Here is a 15,489-nt window from a genome sequence, read left to right on the forward strand (position 1 = left end):
ATAGCCAGAGAATAAAAATAAGTCGTGGAATATCAGAAATGCCTGGAGAGATGGATCCTGTATCCATTGTAATGAATTGATAGATTGTGACCTTTCTGAGAGGTAAAGGACAAGTTGTGAGATTACCTACATCATTTGAGACTACAGAGTTTAGAAGGGCAGTTCTGTAAAGAAAAGAATCAATAAAGAATAGGTGTTTTTAATTTTTCTAAATATTCTGCGAATCTTTAAGATCGAATATTTCACTGCCCTAAAAGTCCTCTGTGCTCTGCCTATTCATTCCACTTTCCCTCCCTCCCCTCAAACCCTGACCTCCACTGATTTCTTCTGTCTCTATAGTTTTGCCTTTTGCAAAATGTCATATACGTGAAATTATACAGTATGTAGTCTTTTAGGTTGGTTTGTTTCACTTTGTAATGTTCATTTAAGCTTCCTCCGTGTTTTTCCGTGCCTTGATAGCTCATATCTTTTTAGCACAATATAAATCTATTGTTTGGATGTGCCAGCACACTGGAGTTTATAACTGATTTCGCCTGTGTCTTTCACTGTCACTGTCACCCTAAGTGATGCAGAATGTGGAACAGGCTCTTCGGTCAGTGTGAGACAGGCGCAGGGGTAGGGATTGGGAGCCTGGGTCTGTGGGATGGGCTTTGCCTTTGCACTTGGTCAGTTTTCTCATCTGTAAAGGAGGGGTGTTCACCAGGTGTTTTATTATCTAGAGCTTCTGCAACTCAACTTTTTGATACTAAGGTGATCGTTTGGTTTGGTGTGGGTTTTGCTGTTACCTTGTTTGTAAAATTGTAACTACTAGCAACTACCTTATGTTTCAGAAATAAAGTTCTCTTGGAGAACTTTTAATGTAAGTACCTAGGTGGAGCAAATGAGAAAATTTAAGGTTTTAGAAAATTTTCTGTATTTTTTATAAATTTTATTTTCAGTATCTTTACTTGAACTCTTACTACAGGACTTTAAAAAATTACAGTACTAGTTTCCAAAGAGATTAACAAATTTTGATGAATAAGAATCACAATTTGTGCCCTGGCTGGTGTGGCTCAGTGGATTGAGTGCCAGTCTGCGAACCAAAGGGTCATACCAGTTTGATTCCCCAGTCAGGGCACATGCCTGGGTTTTGGGCCAGGTCTCCAGTAGACGGCACATGAGAGGCAACCACACATTAATGTTTTCTCCTACTTTTTCTCCCTTCTTTCCCCTCTCTTTAAAAATAAATAAAATGTTTTAAAAATCACAGTTTGTTCCTGTTCTGCCACGGGACTGTAAACCTTAGGATAATTAGAGGGTAGCACAGCTATCTGCTCTGTCACTGTGGTTCTGTTTCACAGTGACCTGCAGGAATGTAAAACAAGCTAAACCTCGTAAGAAGCCATAGAATCCCTGACATTTTAGAGGTAACCCTAAAATTTCTGGTTTTATGGCTTTCCTCTGGGTGGTGGTACAGCTCAGGTAGTACCATTTTGAGAAAGGCTGTCTTGTTGTGAAGCTGCAGAATCTGACACTGGCAAGCCACCGAGCCCCAAATGTGGGTCTAGACTGAGAGTGCCCCGACTAAGTCCCCCCACCCCTCTTGAGATTGTCTGTACTACTTAGTGCCATTGACTCAGAATCAACTCACAACTAACACTTATAACTACACTCGTATATTAATAAGGTTCTTTTAAAACTGTTCTGTTGATTTTTTTAATCCATTCTAATTAATGAAAAGTTAATATAAGCCCATCACTCATATGCTGTCTTTTCATACTACTTGGCATTTATTCCACAGGAAATCACTTTTTTGGACATTCTTGAACACTGTTTATATGAGGTTGTCTTGGGATAGGAGACACGTGCCTTTCTTTTCCTGGTTGGTGAATGCTAACCTGCTGGTCACATCGATGATGAGTGGCTCCTGGCTTCATTTACACTTGATTTTTTTCTGATATTCTGTAGGACTAGGAATTGGGAGCTCTCTATCTGGGATAGTATGAGGAGTGCTTTCCAAAGCAAAACTTTAAAATGTACTTTTTGCCAAACACTAATGAGTCATAGCTAGAAAAGCATCCAAATTTTTTGGTTTTGATATTAGATATAGAATCTCAATTTCTAAGAAAGCCATGTAAAATTATAATGTAAGAAAATTAAACCTGCTTTTCTCATGAAAATTTAATAACTTAAAATCACCTTATTACTCAGATGTGTCCCCTTCAAGCAAAAGGAAAGGTCAAGATCTGAATTACTGATTGGGCACAGGGGTGGGGTGGAGGGTATGGAATAATAAACGTATTGGTGTTAACTGAGTTTTTGCTATTTTCCTGCTCCATTTTATTAAGATACAGGTGTAGAAGGGAAGCCCTTTAGGAATAATTTCCTAGATACTTCTTAATGATTATCTGCAGGTTACTTAATATTGCCAAATAAAAAGAAGCTTCCCAAAGAATTTTTTTTTTTTAATGCTTTCATACACTGTCCTCTTTTTCTTAGGCCTTTGAACTGGCCACAGGTGACTATTTGTTTGAACCTCATTCAGGGGAAGAGTACACGCGAGATGAAGGTGAGTCCCCCTAACTGAGGATGTTTGTGTGTGGTAGTTACACTTCCCACCTGTGGCTAATAACATCGGTAGTTAGTACTGAAGGACCTAGTCCTTTTAGTGTGCTAGGTATATATAAATCCCAGAAAACATAGAAATATAAGATGTTTTATATTAGGTACTAGATATACTAGATATTGTATAATAGATATTAGAGGACCTTATAATAGCATAAGAGGAGGCCACAATTAAACTAAAATTTGCATTCTTCTAAAACATCTAGTTATCAGTGGTGATTCACAGTTTACTCAGTTTGAATCTACCTGTTCATCAACTTATTGCTTAGTTATGCCTACAACTTTATTTAGAAATCAATCATTTTAATATACAAACCTGCTACTATTGAACACAGAGACTATATTCTGATCTGTTGTATAAACTCTGCAACATTTAGCACTCTTTTGTCCCCTTTATGAAAATTCAAGCCATATTTTTTTCTTTGTAAATGCTACTAACATTTAGAATTCCATTTTAAAACAAAATGCTGTATCCCTGGCTGGTGTGGCTCAGTGGATTAAGAGCTGGATAGGTTGCAGGCCAGGTCCCCGACTGGGGACATGCAGGGAGCAACCCGCCGATCAGTATTTCTCTCCCTCTCCCCCTCCTTTCCCCTCTCTCCAAAATTAAATACATAAATAACATCTTTTAAAATGATCATTATTTCCATTTTGTGGTAGCCGGTGGGAAGAGCCCAAGCAGTCGTTGCTTTGTCTGGGAGGCTGTGAAAGCCCACAACTGAGTGTGTGATTTTTTTTTTTCTTCCTATGGTGGTGGCATCCCAGTAACTAGAAGAGATAATAATGTGAATGAAAAAACTATTAAATATTTTATCTTTTATATAATTTAGGCAGCTTTTGTTTTCAGGATTAATGGGATTACTTTAAGAGAGTAGTAGCAATGTACCCTCCCATTGTAGAAAATAAGTCCTTTGCTTTCTGTGCTTTCCTTGTTGCTTTGGGAAATGAGGTTCTTAGGCTCTATAGCACAGGTGGCAAACACAAGGCCCGCGGGCTGAATGGCCCTCCACCTTGTTTTATCCAGCCTGGCACTTCGTTTCTACCGGCGGGAGCCAAGCTCTCACTTAACTGTTAAGGAGTAGTTACATTTATACAGTCCTAAAATTACATTCGGCCCTTTGCAGTCAACCACGAGGCTGATGTGAACCCCAGTGAAAGTGAGTTTGATACCCCTGCTCTATAGGAACAAGAATGCTTTCTATTTCTCACACTGGGTCCCCTGAGATGTTAATAGGGTACATTGGCAGGGCCTGCTGATATTCCCAGCAAGTACTCTTCAGAAAATGCTGCACTAATTCCCATAGCAAGCAAATGCCTATTATAGTGGGTATGGTTTGGACATGTTTTCTATATATGAGCTCTGCGTAAGGAAATACTATAATTATGACCTCTGTATACATTTTACTTTCCCTGTTCTCTGCTTGCTTTTTTCTTGGGTTGTAAGTGTAGGGCTGTAGATTTATATTGTTTTAGAAATACCCTACTATATCTGTTTGGAAGGAAAATTAACTTTTTTCCTCTTTACTTCCCTAGACTGTAAATAGTGTGTGTGGTCCAGAACACATATAGTGCTTAGAATTATATTGTATAGGACCTTATGTTACCAAACCTGAAAATTGAAATCTATAAGAAAAGTCTCAAGTAAGGTACAAGGGGGAACTATCTACCCTAGATATTTAGATCCTAATTTTTCCTTCCTGTACCAGTCAGTACTAACAGTATTTAGATGAAACCTCAAACTACTACGATTTGGTCTGCAAGAGCAAAAAAAAGAATAAGTGAACCCTTATTACCCCTGACTGGTATTTTTGGTTTGTTGCAAATCGCAATGTGACTGGGGCCTAACTAACATGTACTCTGTTATCGTTGGCGGTTCACAGCCCTGGCTCTTGGAAGAATACTGGATGATCATTTTCTTTATAAAATATATCAACCCAGTGATTAATTGGTAAGGCAATCAACCTGGCAATTAATTGACAGGTTGCCAGAATTAAGTGTAAATAACAATTTCATGGAAAAAATAATTTCTTGGTATAGGAAAAATATTAAAAGAACGAAGTTTTCACTTGGAAGTTTACAGTAAGATAAACTATAGTCTCATGAATTTATACAAAGATACTTGTAAGTCCTGTCTAAACTTGGCAGAAATTTCTTGGCAGCCAAGTACTTGTTTCCAAGCCATAAATTCAATTAAAACTGCCCAAAGGTTATAGGGAATTCATATAGTAAAAGTCCTTTTTAAAAGACACAAGTAAGTTATTTACATGAGAAACATATGACCCGAAACCTTCCCAGCTGTGCAGCTGTCCAGCATATTATTCCCCTAGAGGATGATTGTTAGAACTTTTTGAGTGATTTTTTTTTGACAGTGATAAATCTCTGACTACAGGATTAAGTTCATTTATAAAGCTCTTGTGCTAGGAGCCAGCACTTTTAAACCCTCTGCATATCCTTGTTTCTGTCACCTGCCTGTAAGTGTGGCTGCTTGCTGGTCACAGGCTCACTTCCTGATGCAGACTACACATGTCCCTGTTGGTGTTCACAGTCCGTATTTATGCTGTGACAGTTACTGGGTACTGCATGATGTGGACATTTCAGGAGCCTACAAATAGGTAGCTATGCTTTAAAATATTAGTGCTTGGCTTACTTAAAAAGTGTGATTCATTTTTAAAAACACGCACGCACAACTCTGTACTAGACTGAGATGTGGGTTTTCATTTGCATTCAAGCTCTCCTTAGCCCTGTAGCTTCAAGGAGGCCATTTATTCTCTCTGAAGTTCCATTTTCTTATCTTTGAAACAGTGTATAAATCTTCTGCCTGTTGTACAGTGTGATTATGAAAATTCATATAATCTTATGTTAGTACTTTAATCATCATGAACACTTTATAAATAATAGTTTTATAATGTCTAAGAGCACATTGGTACATTTTTTACCTTTCCTAAAAATCCCACCTGAACTTAGGTGTATAGACAAAATAGAAATAAAAGTGTAGATAAGCCTCTAAACTCCAGAAGGGACAGGCCAGCAACCAACGGTCAGGTGACCGGCCACCTGAAATAATTCTTGGCCTTCCCAGTCTCCCCTTGAGCCGCCTTAGTTTTATTTGTAGTTACTTTTAAACAGCTAGTCCTTGAAAAGCTATTTATAGAAGAACCTCTTTTGCAGCCTGTCCTTGATCCTGTTCTTCTTACCCTTCTCTTTTAGACCACATTGCACACATTAGAGAGCTGATAGGCATAATTCCAAGGTGCTTCCCCCTCAGTGGGAAATAGTCACAGGACTTCTGCAGTCACAGGAGAGGTGCTGTTGGCGTGGGTTGTCAGCTGGCCCAGGGATACAGCTGCAGGACGCAGAGCCTCACACCAACACTGTTTTCACTTACTGCTCAAATGCCACTGGAGCGGGCACCTGATTTTTGTATGGTTTTCAGGATTCTCCATTAGATGGATAAAGTCGTCTTCCTCCCACTTAGCACAGAAGGCAAATCTGAAATGCTTTACAGAGAGCGTGTGCTGCACTTGCTGCCACTGTCTAGAACTGTATTTGTTACTCCTCTCATGTATGTCTTTTCCCCCCTCTTGAAATGTTTAAAACACAGATCACATTGCACTGATCATAGAACTTCTGGGGAAGGTGCCTCGCAAGCTCATTGTGGCAGGAAAATATTCCAAGGAGTTTTTCACCAAAAAAGGTAAAATAAATGTGCGTGTATATTCCCAGACACTAAGGAGGCAAAAGTGTTTAAAAATTCAGAGGTGAGTGCAGCTGGGTACACGACCCCAGCGCCCGCAGAAGGATGGCCTGCTCAGCAGAGAGGTGCGGTGCTGTGGTCACAAATGGAAACGAACCAGACCGTGTGGCTCAGCTCCCAGCTGCTCCCCTGGTTATGTGGCCATTGACACAGCCTCAGCTCTCTGGTTTCTAAATGGGGACACCAGTGGGGTTTATGTCATATTAAATTAGTCACTCTGGATAATACCTGCACAAAGTTGGTTGATGACGTAGCACTTCCAAAAATGGGTACATTTTTGCCAGCCTTTGGCCTAAGCACTGCCTCTGTCAAAGGGCAAGCAAGGGTTTTGGTTTAAGCTTAAGAGCAAGACTACATCTCACTCAACTCATAGCCCGCTGACACCCCCACAGCCACTTCAGCGTCAGTCATGTGAATTAATTTTGTGCTTTGTGGTTTTCTAAGTTTGTTATTGCTTAATTGGTGAAGGAAACAAAGATAAAATTCTCACTTCAAATTTTTGACTCAGTAATATATGTTGGTATATTTAAATATGTATTTCTTCTGCACTTCAAATAATAAGCTTAAAAGCTGAAATGTGGAAAACCTGACTTAGAAGGGACTAGAAAACTAGCCTTTTTCCCTTTGTCATGGTTCCCTTTTCCTCACAACTTGTACACTATTGCTGAGAAAAATTATTTTTCTCAACACTGACAACAAGTATACTCAGAAATACTTCTTAATGTTCCTCTTTTTTGGGGGGAGAAACAGTGAAGCACTTCATAAGCGTTCCTGCTCATGTGCAAAGTCAGAGTAATGGCGTGCCTGTTCCAGGTAGGGAGTTAAATAGGCACGCACTGCCCACAGAAGACGCTCGGAATAAGCGTTGTGTGAGAAGAAATTTAAAGCAGCATTTACCGTCACTTTCAGCCTGACAGTGACCAAAGGGGAGGGAGGAGGGAATTTCAGGGGGAAAGGGGGTTTACAGGAACAAGTATAAAGGACACATGGACAAAAACTAAGGAGGGGTGGAAATGGGAGGGAGGTGGGGAGCACTGGGGGGGTGGGAGTAAAAGGCAGAAAACTGTACTTGAACAAAATAATTTATTTAAAAAATAAATAAAGTAGCATTTACCTTAATAAGCCACTGATAATTGACGTAATCTTTTTTAAAAATTGTTACATCAAAGAAGTGAAAAATAGATTGATGTTCTAGAATATTTATTTCCGTAAATACCTAGTTCCTGACAGCCCCACCCAGTTTGACTGGGGCTAAGATACTGGAATGGTGAAGTGAACAGATTTTCTTAAATTTTTAGGCCCTCGTGAAAGATGGAGGCACTCATTTCCAGGGAATGCAACAGGAAGAGAGGTGCTTTGTAAATGGAGGGCTCGATTTCGATGGCAAAATTTGGTTCTTACAGAGTACCTGGATTTCCACAGAGTCAAGTCACTTGCCAGTGTTGGTCAGTTTCTTTTGTGCTGTTTTTAACCATAGGTGACCTGAAACACATCACGAAGCTGAAGCCCTGGGGCCTTTTTGAGGTTCTAGTGGAGAAGTATGAGTGGTCTCAGGAAGAGGCAGCTGGCTTCACGGATTTCTTACTGCCCATGTTGGAGCTGATCCCCGAGAAGAGAGCCACTGCCGCTGACTGTCTCCGCCACCCTTGGCTCAACTCCTAAGCCCCAGCCCAGCACTGCAGCAGAGACCACGGGCTGGCCCTCCGGCCCTCCGCCCCACCCCTCCGAGAATTTCCCCCTTCCCTGTTCAGGGTGAAGCTCTTCCAGGGTTTCTAGGGGGTTTTTTCTTTCTGTCTTTTAATCTGACATGTTCATTTGGGTTTGCTTCCTTGACCCTGTGGAGATTCCCCCACAGCCATTGGGCATCCTAGGTGAATTTGGCCTTGATTGGGCTTTGCCAAAGACTAATGGACTAAAATATGGAACAGCCTCTCACCCTGTACCTTTGTCTTTCCATTAGGACATCCTTTATATTATAAGCAGCCTTTTTAAAAAGAGCTATGAAGATGTACGAGCTCATCCTTTTTATTCACTGACTCTAAGAGTCTGATTTTCCAGTGCACAGCCTGCTGCCAGCATACGGATGAGAAGGGGGAAGGGGCTGCCTCTCTGTACAGCAGAGACATTAAACGCGCTGTCTGGGCTGCATCATCTTCCTGGATTGTTTCTGTTCTCTACATTCACATTTTTTCCTGCGACTTTTAAGCTACTGTCTCTTAAATGAGCTGTCTAACACCAAATTTGGGTATTATTTTCTCACTGTTCGAAACACTGTCATGTTCTTTTTATTTAATAACTCCAAGAGCCTTGAAACTTCCCTCTGATTTTTGATGGAAACCAAAACAGAACCTTTGACTAGTACCTTCTTCAGAACCTCAGATGTTCTACAAACAGTCCTTTCCTATGTGTCTCCTGTTACCCTAATAGCAGAGCTGTTTTGTTTGGGTGTTTTGTTTTTGTTTTTGTTTTTGTTTTTGTTTTAATCCCTGGCTGGCACTTGACTCTGTTCACTTGTGTTTCTCTCCCCGTAACGGAGAAATGCAGGCTGACTTGAGAAAGGAGATGTGGACCTCAGAGATTTCCCATCTGAGAAGACGTCTAGAGTTATTCGTTTGTTTTTTTTTCCCAAGCAGTCCCCAGACTTTTATTTACAGCTTTCAGTTTTTTCTTGTCCAAACTTTAGCTTTGAAGCAGTCTCCCTCTGTGGCTTTGCTGTTTTGATGTTCTCAGAGGCCTCAGGTCCTAAATGAAATCCCAGGATAAAAGAACTGAGGGAAGGGGTGGGATGGCACCTCTTATTTTCATTACTTTCAGAGGGAGGGGGGTGTTTGTTTTTCGGTTTTTGTTGATTGGTTTAACATTAGCCATTCTCTGCTGCTATTTCCTTGTATAATGTAAGTTTTGACTGCAATTTTGAAATTATTGAGATGTACTTGAGGCTTTTTTTTTTCTTTTATAATGAGAAAAGGCTTTTTGAATCTTAGGATGGGTCTCTCTCAGACTTGCCCTAGACTACATATTCCTTGGGCCAGATTGAAAGCAAAAGGGGCATGACAGAGGTCACAGCCACTTGTTCAGCTCGGACCACATGGGCCTTGGGGTACAGCATTCCCCGGAAGCAGCTACAGGACTCTGATTCGCAGAAGGCCAAGGAGGTGCACCTTGAAGCTCTACTAGCAAAGCTACCAATGAGACTTGTGTGTAGCCAACTTTCGATACAGGAATTAGAATGTAGATTCTTTCATCCACCAACGGTGTGGCAAAGGAGGAAGTGGTACAATTATGCAATCCATTTAACTCAAACACGTTCCCCTGAGTGACTGTGGCCGGCCGTTCATCGGATCCTTGATTGGGTAGTCCTGAAATTAGACATGTTCCTTTAGAAAGAATTTTAAGTGAGGCTGTCTATGCATCTATCAAGAATAAAGAGAATAAAAAGATTACATCAAACAACGGCAGGGAAAATCCTTCAGCAATTCTAATCCACTTTGGGTTTTCAGTGATGTATATATTCAATACACACACACATTCAAAGCAATAGCAGACCAGAACTGAATTCTTTTCTACACTGTAAAATCACAATTGTGGAATTACAGGAATTCTGGGGATGATATTAAGGTGAAATAACCAAAACACAAATAGAAGGCCCCATTTTAACAATTGATATGAAAAGAACTTTTAGTAGGAGAATCAATAACTTCATTTTGGAACCATTTCTCATGAAATAAGGGCTTTTCCCATCATTTAAGGAGCCAGATGAATTAGAAGGCGTAAAAAGAGGCAGCTGTAGAATTTGATCTTCCAAGCACCCACGTACCTTTATTGAACTTAATCATAATACTGTCAAATTGCCATGATCTCACTAAAGGATTTCTATTTGCTGTCAGTTAAAAATAAAATCCCGAATACATTTTTATTCTTTCTACTGGATGCATTGTCTGTTTTCTTTGTAAATGCAATACAATAAACAGTTTAATAACCTACCTGTTACCAGAAGCTTTGTGTTTGCTTATTGCCCAATTTGGTCTGGCCCAAGCTTCAGAGTAAAAGGTATTGGTTCGGTATGCTTTTTTATCTTAAATATGCAGTGAAACTGTACAACCTAAACACATGCTATCTTGTGGGATTTGTAGTGTTTCTTGTGTCTTTTAAGTTGGGCTTGGGATGGACTAACTACATTTTGGAAAATTGTGAGAGAATTGTTTTTCCTTATATCTGGCAGCATTTGTCCCAGAATATTTTTGGTGTTTTTCTCCCCTCAGGTTACAATTGCCGTAGGTGCAAAATGGCAAAAAACATGTGAACTCCGACTAAGGCACTGGCATGGTGAACACATGTACACAGGTTTCATACACTTGTCTGATTCACTCCTTACAGTAAATTCTTAGAGATGCAATGGCTGGGCCAGGGAGTAAGCACATTGTAAGGCTTTTAATAAATGTTGCCTAACTTATGTGGAGGAGGGTTGGACTACTTTGCTGCGACCAAGAGTGTTTGAGAGGGAACTGTTGTGACCTTGCTCATTTTGTTCCTGATAACCAGTTTGCCCAAAAAGAGAGCATCTTGCAGCAATTTTCATATTGGGTCACTATTGAAGTCAAACTCCTTTCGTGGGTTTTATTGCCCATTTGCTTTTGATGATTTGGCAATGCATTTTTGTCTTTTTCCATCATATTTTCTAGTCTTTGCTTTTCATTTTTATTGGTGACTATTTTAGTGTTACTCGTAGAAAGTCCTTTGCCACCCCTGAACTACATAAATGTTCTAATTCACTTGTTTTCATTGGGCCATACTTGAGACAGTGTATTCATATTATAGTGTTGACCATAATGGAACCTGATTTAAAAACAACCTAAAAATACTAATCAGGATTTATCCAACCAGTATATTCACCACACTGACCAATCCAGCTCCGTGGTAAATATAAGGACACAGAATTCAGAGGGTTTTGGGAAACTTAACTGCTGTCCTTGGAGAACTTGCTCTCCCTCAAGAACCAGGACCTGGGCTGGAGTTACAGCCCCTTTTACCTTCTCATCTGCCCTGCGTGTCCACAGGGAAACCATGTAGTCACACCGGAAATGGGCAGGCAACAAAAATTTTATTACTGCCCATTCTTTTTTTTTTCTCCTTTTTAATCCTCACTCAAGGACACTGTTGGCTGTCACAGAGAGGGAAACAATGACAGGTTGCCTTCTCAGACGCTCCTTGACCTACTGGGGATTGAACCCTCTACCTTTCAGTCTAGAAAGATGTTCCAAGTAATTAGGCCATACCAGCCAGGGCTGTTCTTTTATTTTTGACCTTACAAAGCAAATTATTTGCTCTTACTATACTGTAGCACAGAAAATGGATGATTTGTTGATAACTTTTATTTGCTCCCAAAATCAGGTCTTTTAACACCAAAGAAGCTTTGTATTTTTCTGACCAATTTGGTGCCTTTGGAGTTACCAAGGCATTGGTAACATAGCTCTTTAGTCTTCAAAATTATATAAAGGTGATGGACCTTCAGCCCTACTGAGGATGAATTCTTGTCACTACTGGCATCTTGGTTTTAAGACTTGTGATTAAAAAATATATGTGATTAAAACTAAATGTACAATAGGCATTTTCCTTAAAGTCTTTGCACAAATATTAATCCACACCCACTCATGAAATCAGAAATATCCCAGTGTAAAAGCCAGAAAACTTGAGATGTGAAGCGTTTTAAAAGTTTTAATTAAGCAAATTTATGTTAGTGCCTAGTTCTGTTACCCACCGTAGCATTCCTTATAAAGGGAGGTGATCAACTTGACTTTATATCTTCCCAAGATCACTTGATCACAATCTTCTCTCACCCATAATTCAGATCTGACTTTTGCCCATTTTAATACAGTAACAAGCTTTGTCCTCCAATTGGCAGAAGTAGACTGTTACAGAAGGTGCATCGGCTGCCTGCAGTTGGAGCTGTGTTCTTAAACGTGACGCCCCTAAGAAAACGCATTGGTGGTTTTGCATTTGTTCAGTACAGAGGAAGGCGCGGTCACTGGGGAATAGGTGGGCCCTACTAAAAGCCCGCTTGAGGTTAGATAACAAAAGGAGGGAGTTTTGAAAGTTAGAGCCCTCCTTTCATCTTCAGCAACTTTATTGTAAAACAAACATCCATCAGCAGCATGTGGGGTTATGAGGATCTAACATTTGTTCCAATAAAGCATTATGGTAAGTGCCCACTCCAGCAGGAAATTAGAGGAGTTAATTTTGACACAGTAAGTTATTCGGAAAACCTTTTAACAGGTCCCCAGTGATCCCCACCTGTTACATACTTGTGTAAGAACACTTGTAATCCTCGTACCTTGAATGTGGGCTTTGTCCTAATAGAGGAAGTAAACATGACAGGATGTCACTTCTGAGATTGGGACACACAAGGGCTGCGGCTTCTGCCTGCACCCTGTTGGTTCACCTTGGAGCCCTGGCTCTGGGGCAGCAAGGCGCTGTGTGAGTACCACTGTGGAGAGGCCCCCAGTACAAGCTGTGAGAACACCCTGCGAACAACCACTGTGTTGGGAGCCCACGCAACACCTCAACTGCAGCCCTGCAAGAAACTCTGAGGTAGGGACACTTGGCTGAGACTTGCTGGATCCTAACCCACAGACACGGAAATGTTTTAAAGCCACTGCGTTCTGGGTAATTTGTTACGCAGCAACAGTTCAGGGATGTAAGGTAATGAAAGCATTTGGAATATCCTTCCAGTTCACATTTCAGATGTAAATGACTAGTCCTTTCTCTCTGGGCCCTATCTGCTCAGGCTTGGTCACTGATGAGACTTGGGTATCAGAACTATCCCTAGCCCCCAGCAGCCCAAGACAGGCAAACCAGAAGTAAGGGAGGAAGGAAGGTAACTTCATTAGAGGAATGCTGGTTTTATTGAGTTTCTATATACTTTCAAAGATGAGATGTGAGGTGCCCTTTAAGAACGTATTTAAAGGTAAAGCCGCTTTAGAGACCTGAGAGTATCAACAAAAATCATGACTATTATTGGACAGGTTGAGTTCCAAGTTTCCTTGAACATAAAGCTGAAGGGGAGACGCTGGGTGGTGACTCGTTTGCATATCGTTCGTTCCCCAGCCCGGAAGCAGCTCGCTGTTCCCAGCAAGAGCAATGCAAGCTGTTGGCAGGTGCACCTGGAGCCCCCAGGAGCTTCTGGGAGTCACCATAGCTGCCATATCAGTGAGAAATATTTTGACAGTAAAGAGGCTTTTAGAAATGTTTTTATTTCTTGCCTTCTATAAAAAAAGTAAAAGAAATGAACAAATATAGCTAGAAACTCACTAAGCTACAGAATTTGTGAAATTCTGCTGTTCATCAAGCTTGCATAAAGTAGGTGCCTGGCTCTGAAATAATCTTATCAGCACAGCAAAATACAAATAAACTCATGGACATGGACAAGTGTGACGACTGTGGGGCAGGGAAGGTGAGTATAAGGGTAACGCATGGTAATGGAAAAAATGCAATAAACTCACTGAGCCACTTTGAAAAAAGAAGATATGAATATGATTATCACACCTCATGCTAAACGTTCCTGTTGGCAACCGGCCAGTGCTGGGAGGCTGTCCTTCCTCACCCATCTGAACAGGAGCAGAAATGCCACGCTGACTGGGCATACAACATGCCCTACAACCCTGGAGTGAGACACCTACTGTGTGCCATGTCCCTGACTGCTGCTGGGTGAAACTACAACAAGATCCGCTGTTTGTTCAGCATTTCCCCCCTCTCTCCTGTGAGAGAACAGCGCCCCCATTTTTTCTCTCCTGAGCAAATGACTGAAGACCAGGAAACACCTGTTCCTCAGGACCATTCACTGCAGACAGTCAACAAATCCCTGTTCCTACCCCAGCCCCCAGGGAGGGAACAGCCTGAAGAACGAGTTGTCTTGGCATTTGCTGCAACACAGTATTATCCAAACTGAGTTCCCCTCTGGGTGCTGGCAAAAACTCACCATTTAGTGTGCCAAATCCAAAGTGTTTTATAAGAAATATTTCCAATTACTATAACAAATTACTTGAACACATGTAACAGATTTCTGAATCTGGTAGCCAGTTCTGATTGGGTGAGTGTGGGCACTACACGGAGGTGTGATTTTGGGTTCCAAAGGGAAAAAAAGTCAATTTAGTCTCAAGTTTTTAAGACTCTATGTTTACCCAATCTTTATTAGACTTCCTGGTGGATTCAGGTTCTGGTGACTTCTCTCTACCTTACCCACCTCTGAGTGTCAATAAGAAGACAAAATGTGAGAAAGGAGAAGCAAAGGAACCTCTAACCTCAACCTAAAATGATCCATCTTGCTTAGCTGTCTCTTGTTCAGACGCCCCGCAGGGCCCTTGGCGGTCTTTGGTGTGCCTTCGAAGGACATGTCCTCGGAGAATTGGGCTGGGGGAGTCTCAGACCTGGAGGGCCCTAGACTCGGACTCATTCCACCTTCTCCTTTCACAGAGGAGGCCTCAAGAGGGAAAAGCGATTTGCAGATATGAAGGGATAGGAGGAGAACTTGGGTCCCCAGTGAGGAGAGAGGGACCTGTGTCTGCATATCGTTGGTGGGGGTCACGGCACTTCGGCTTCACCTGAGAGTTCTCTGTAGGTGGCCCTGTCTCCGGAGAGCACCAGGTCCAGTCTTGGGGCGAGGGCTTCAGGACTTGCTCTAGCAGCCAGGGCCAGGGACGCTGGGCAGGAACTAGGTTCATCTCTGAAGAATACTATTCCCTCATTTCCCAGTGACAGGAAAATACATGACCTGTGATATTTTTAAAAACAAAAGAGTTTAAGATTATAAAATTTGATACTTTTAAAGCCAATAAAAATGAAGAACTTCCTCACTAGTGTATAAGAGAGTATTCGATGTCCCTCGAGAAACTAATTCATGTCCATTATAATGTTCATAAAATGTAGAGCAAAAAAAGGGGGAACTCAGTAATTCTACCCCAGAATCTATCAGAAAGTTATCTATAGCAGAAATCCAAAATGGCTAATAACCAAGGTCTGGTTTAACAAGTAAATGGCACACCAGTGCTGTGGAGTTGGCAGCTTTTAAAAACTTTCATAATGAACATCGGGAAAATATTTGTATTCTAATGGTTTGCTACTCAAAGCGGGACCCC

General features: G+C 41.1%; 1 protein-coding gene across 1 annotated transcript in view; it reads left to right on the forward strand.

Annotated features, from left to right (window-relative positions):
- The window catches only part of SRPK1 (SRSF protein kinase 1), a 73,817-nt gene extending 63,469 nt beyond the window's left edge, over nucleotides 1-10,348 (forward strand). Inside the window, 3 exon segments of the mRNA XM_053671206.1 lie at nucleotides 2,479-2,548; nucleotides 6,206-6,298; nucleotides 7,836-10,348. Coding sequence (XP_053527181.1) covers nucleotides 2,479-2,548; nucleotides 6,206-6,298; nucleotides 7,836-8,020 — 348 coding nt within the window. The 3' untranslated portion in view covers nucleotides 8,021-10,348.
- Nucleotides 10,349-15,489: the final 5,141 nt, after the last annotated feature.

The sequence above is a fragment of the Artibeus jamaicensis genome, unplaced genomic scaffold (assembly GCF_021234435.1).
Source record: "Artibeus jamaicensis isolate MK-2021 breed Jamaican fruit bat unplaced genomic scaffold, CSHL_Jam_final contig_1803, whole genome shotgun sequence".
NCBI lineage: Eukaryota > Metazoa > Chordata > Mammalia > Chiroptera > Phyllostomidae > Artibeus > Artibeus jamaicensis.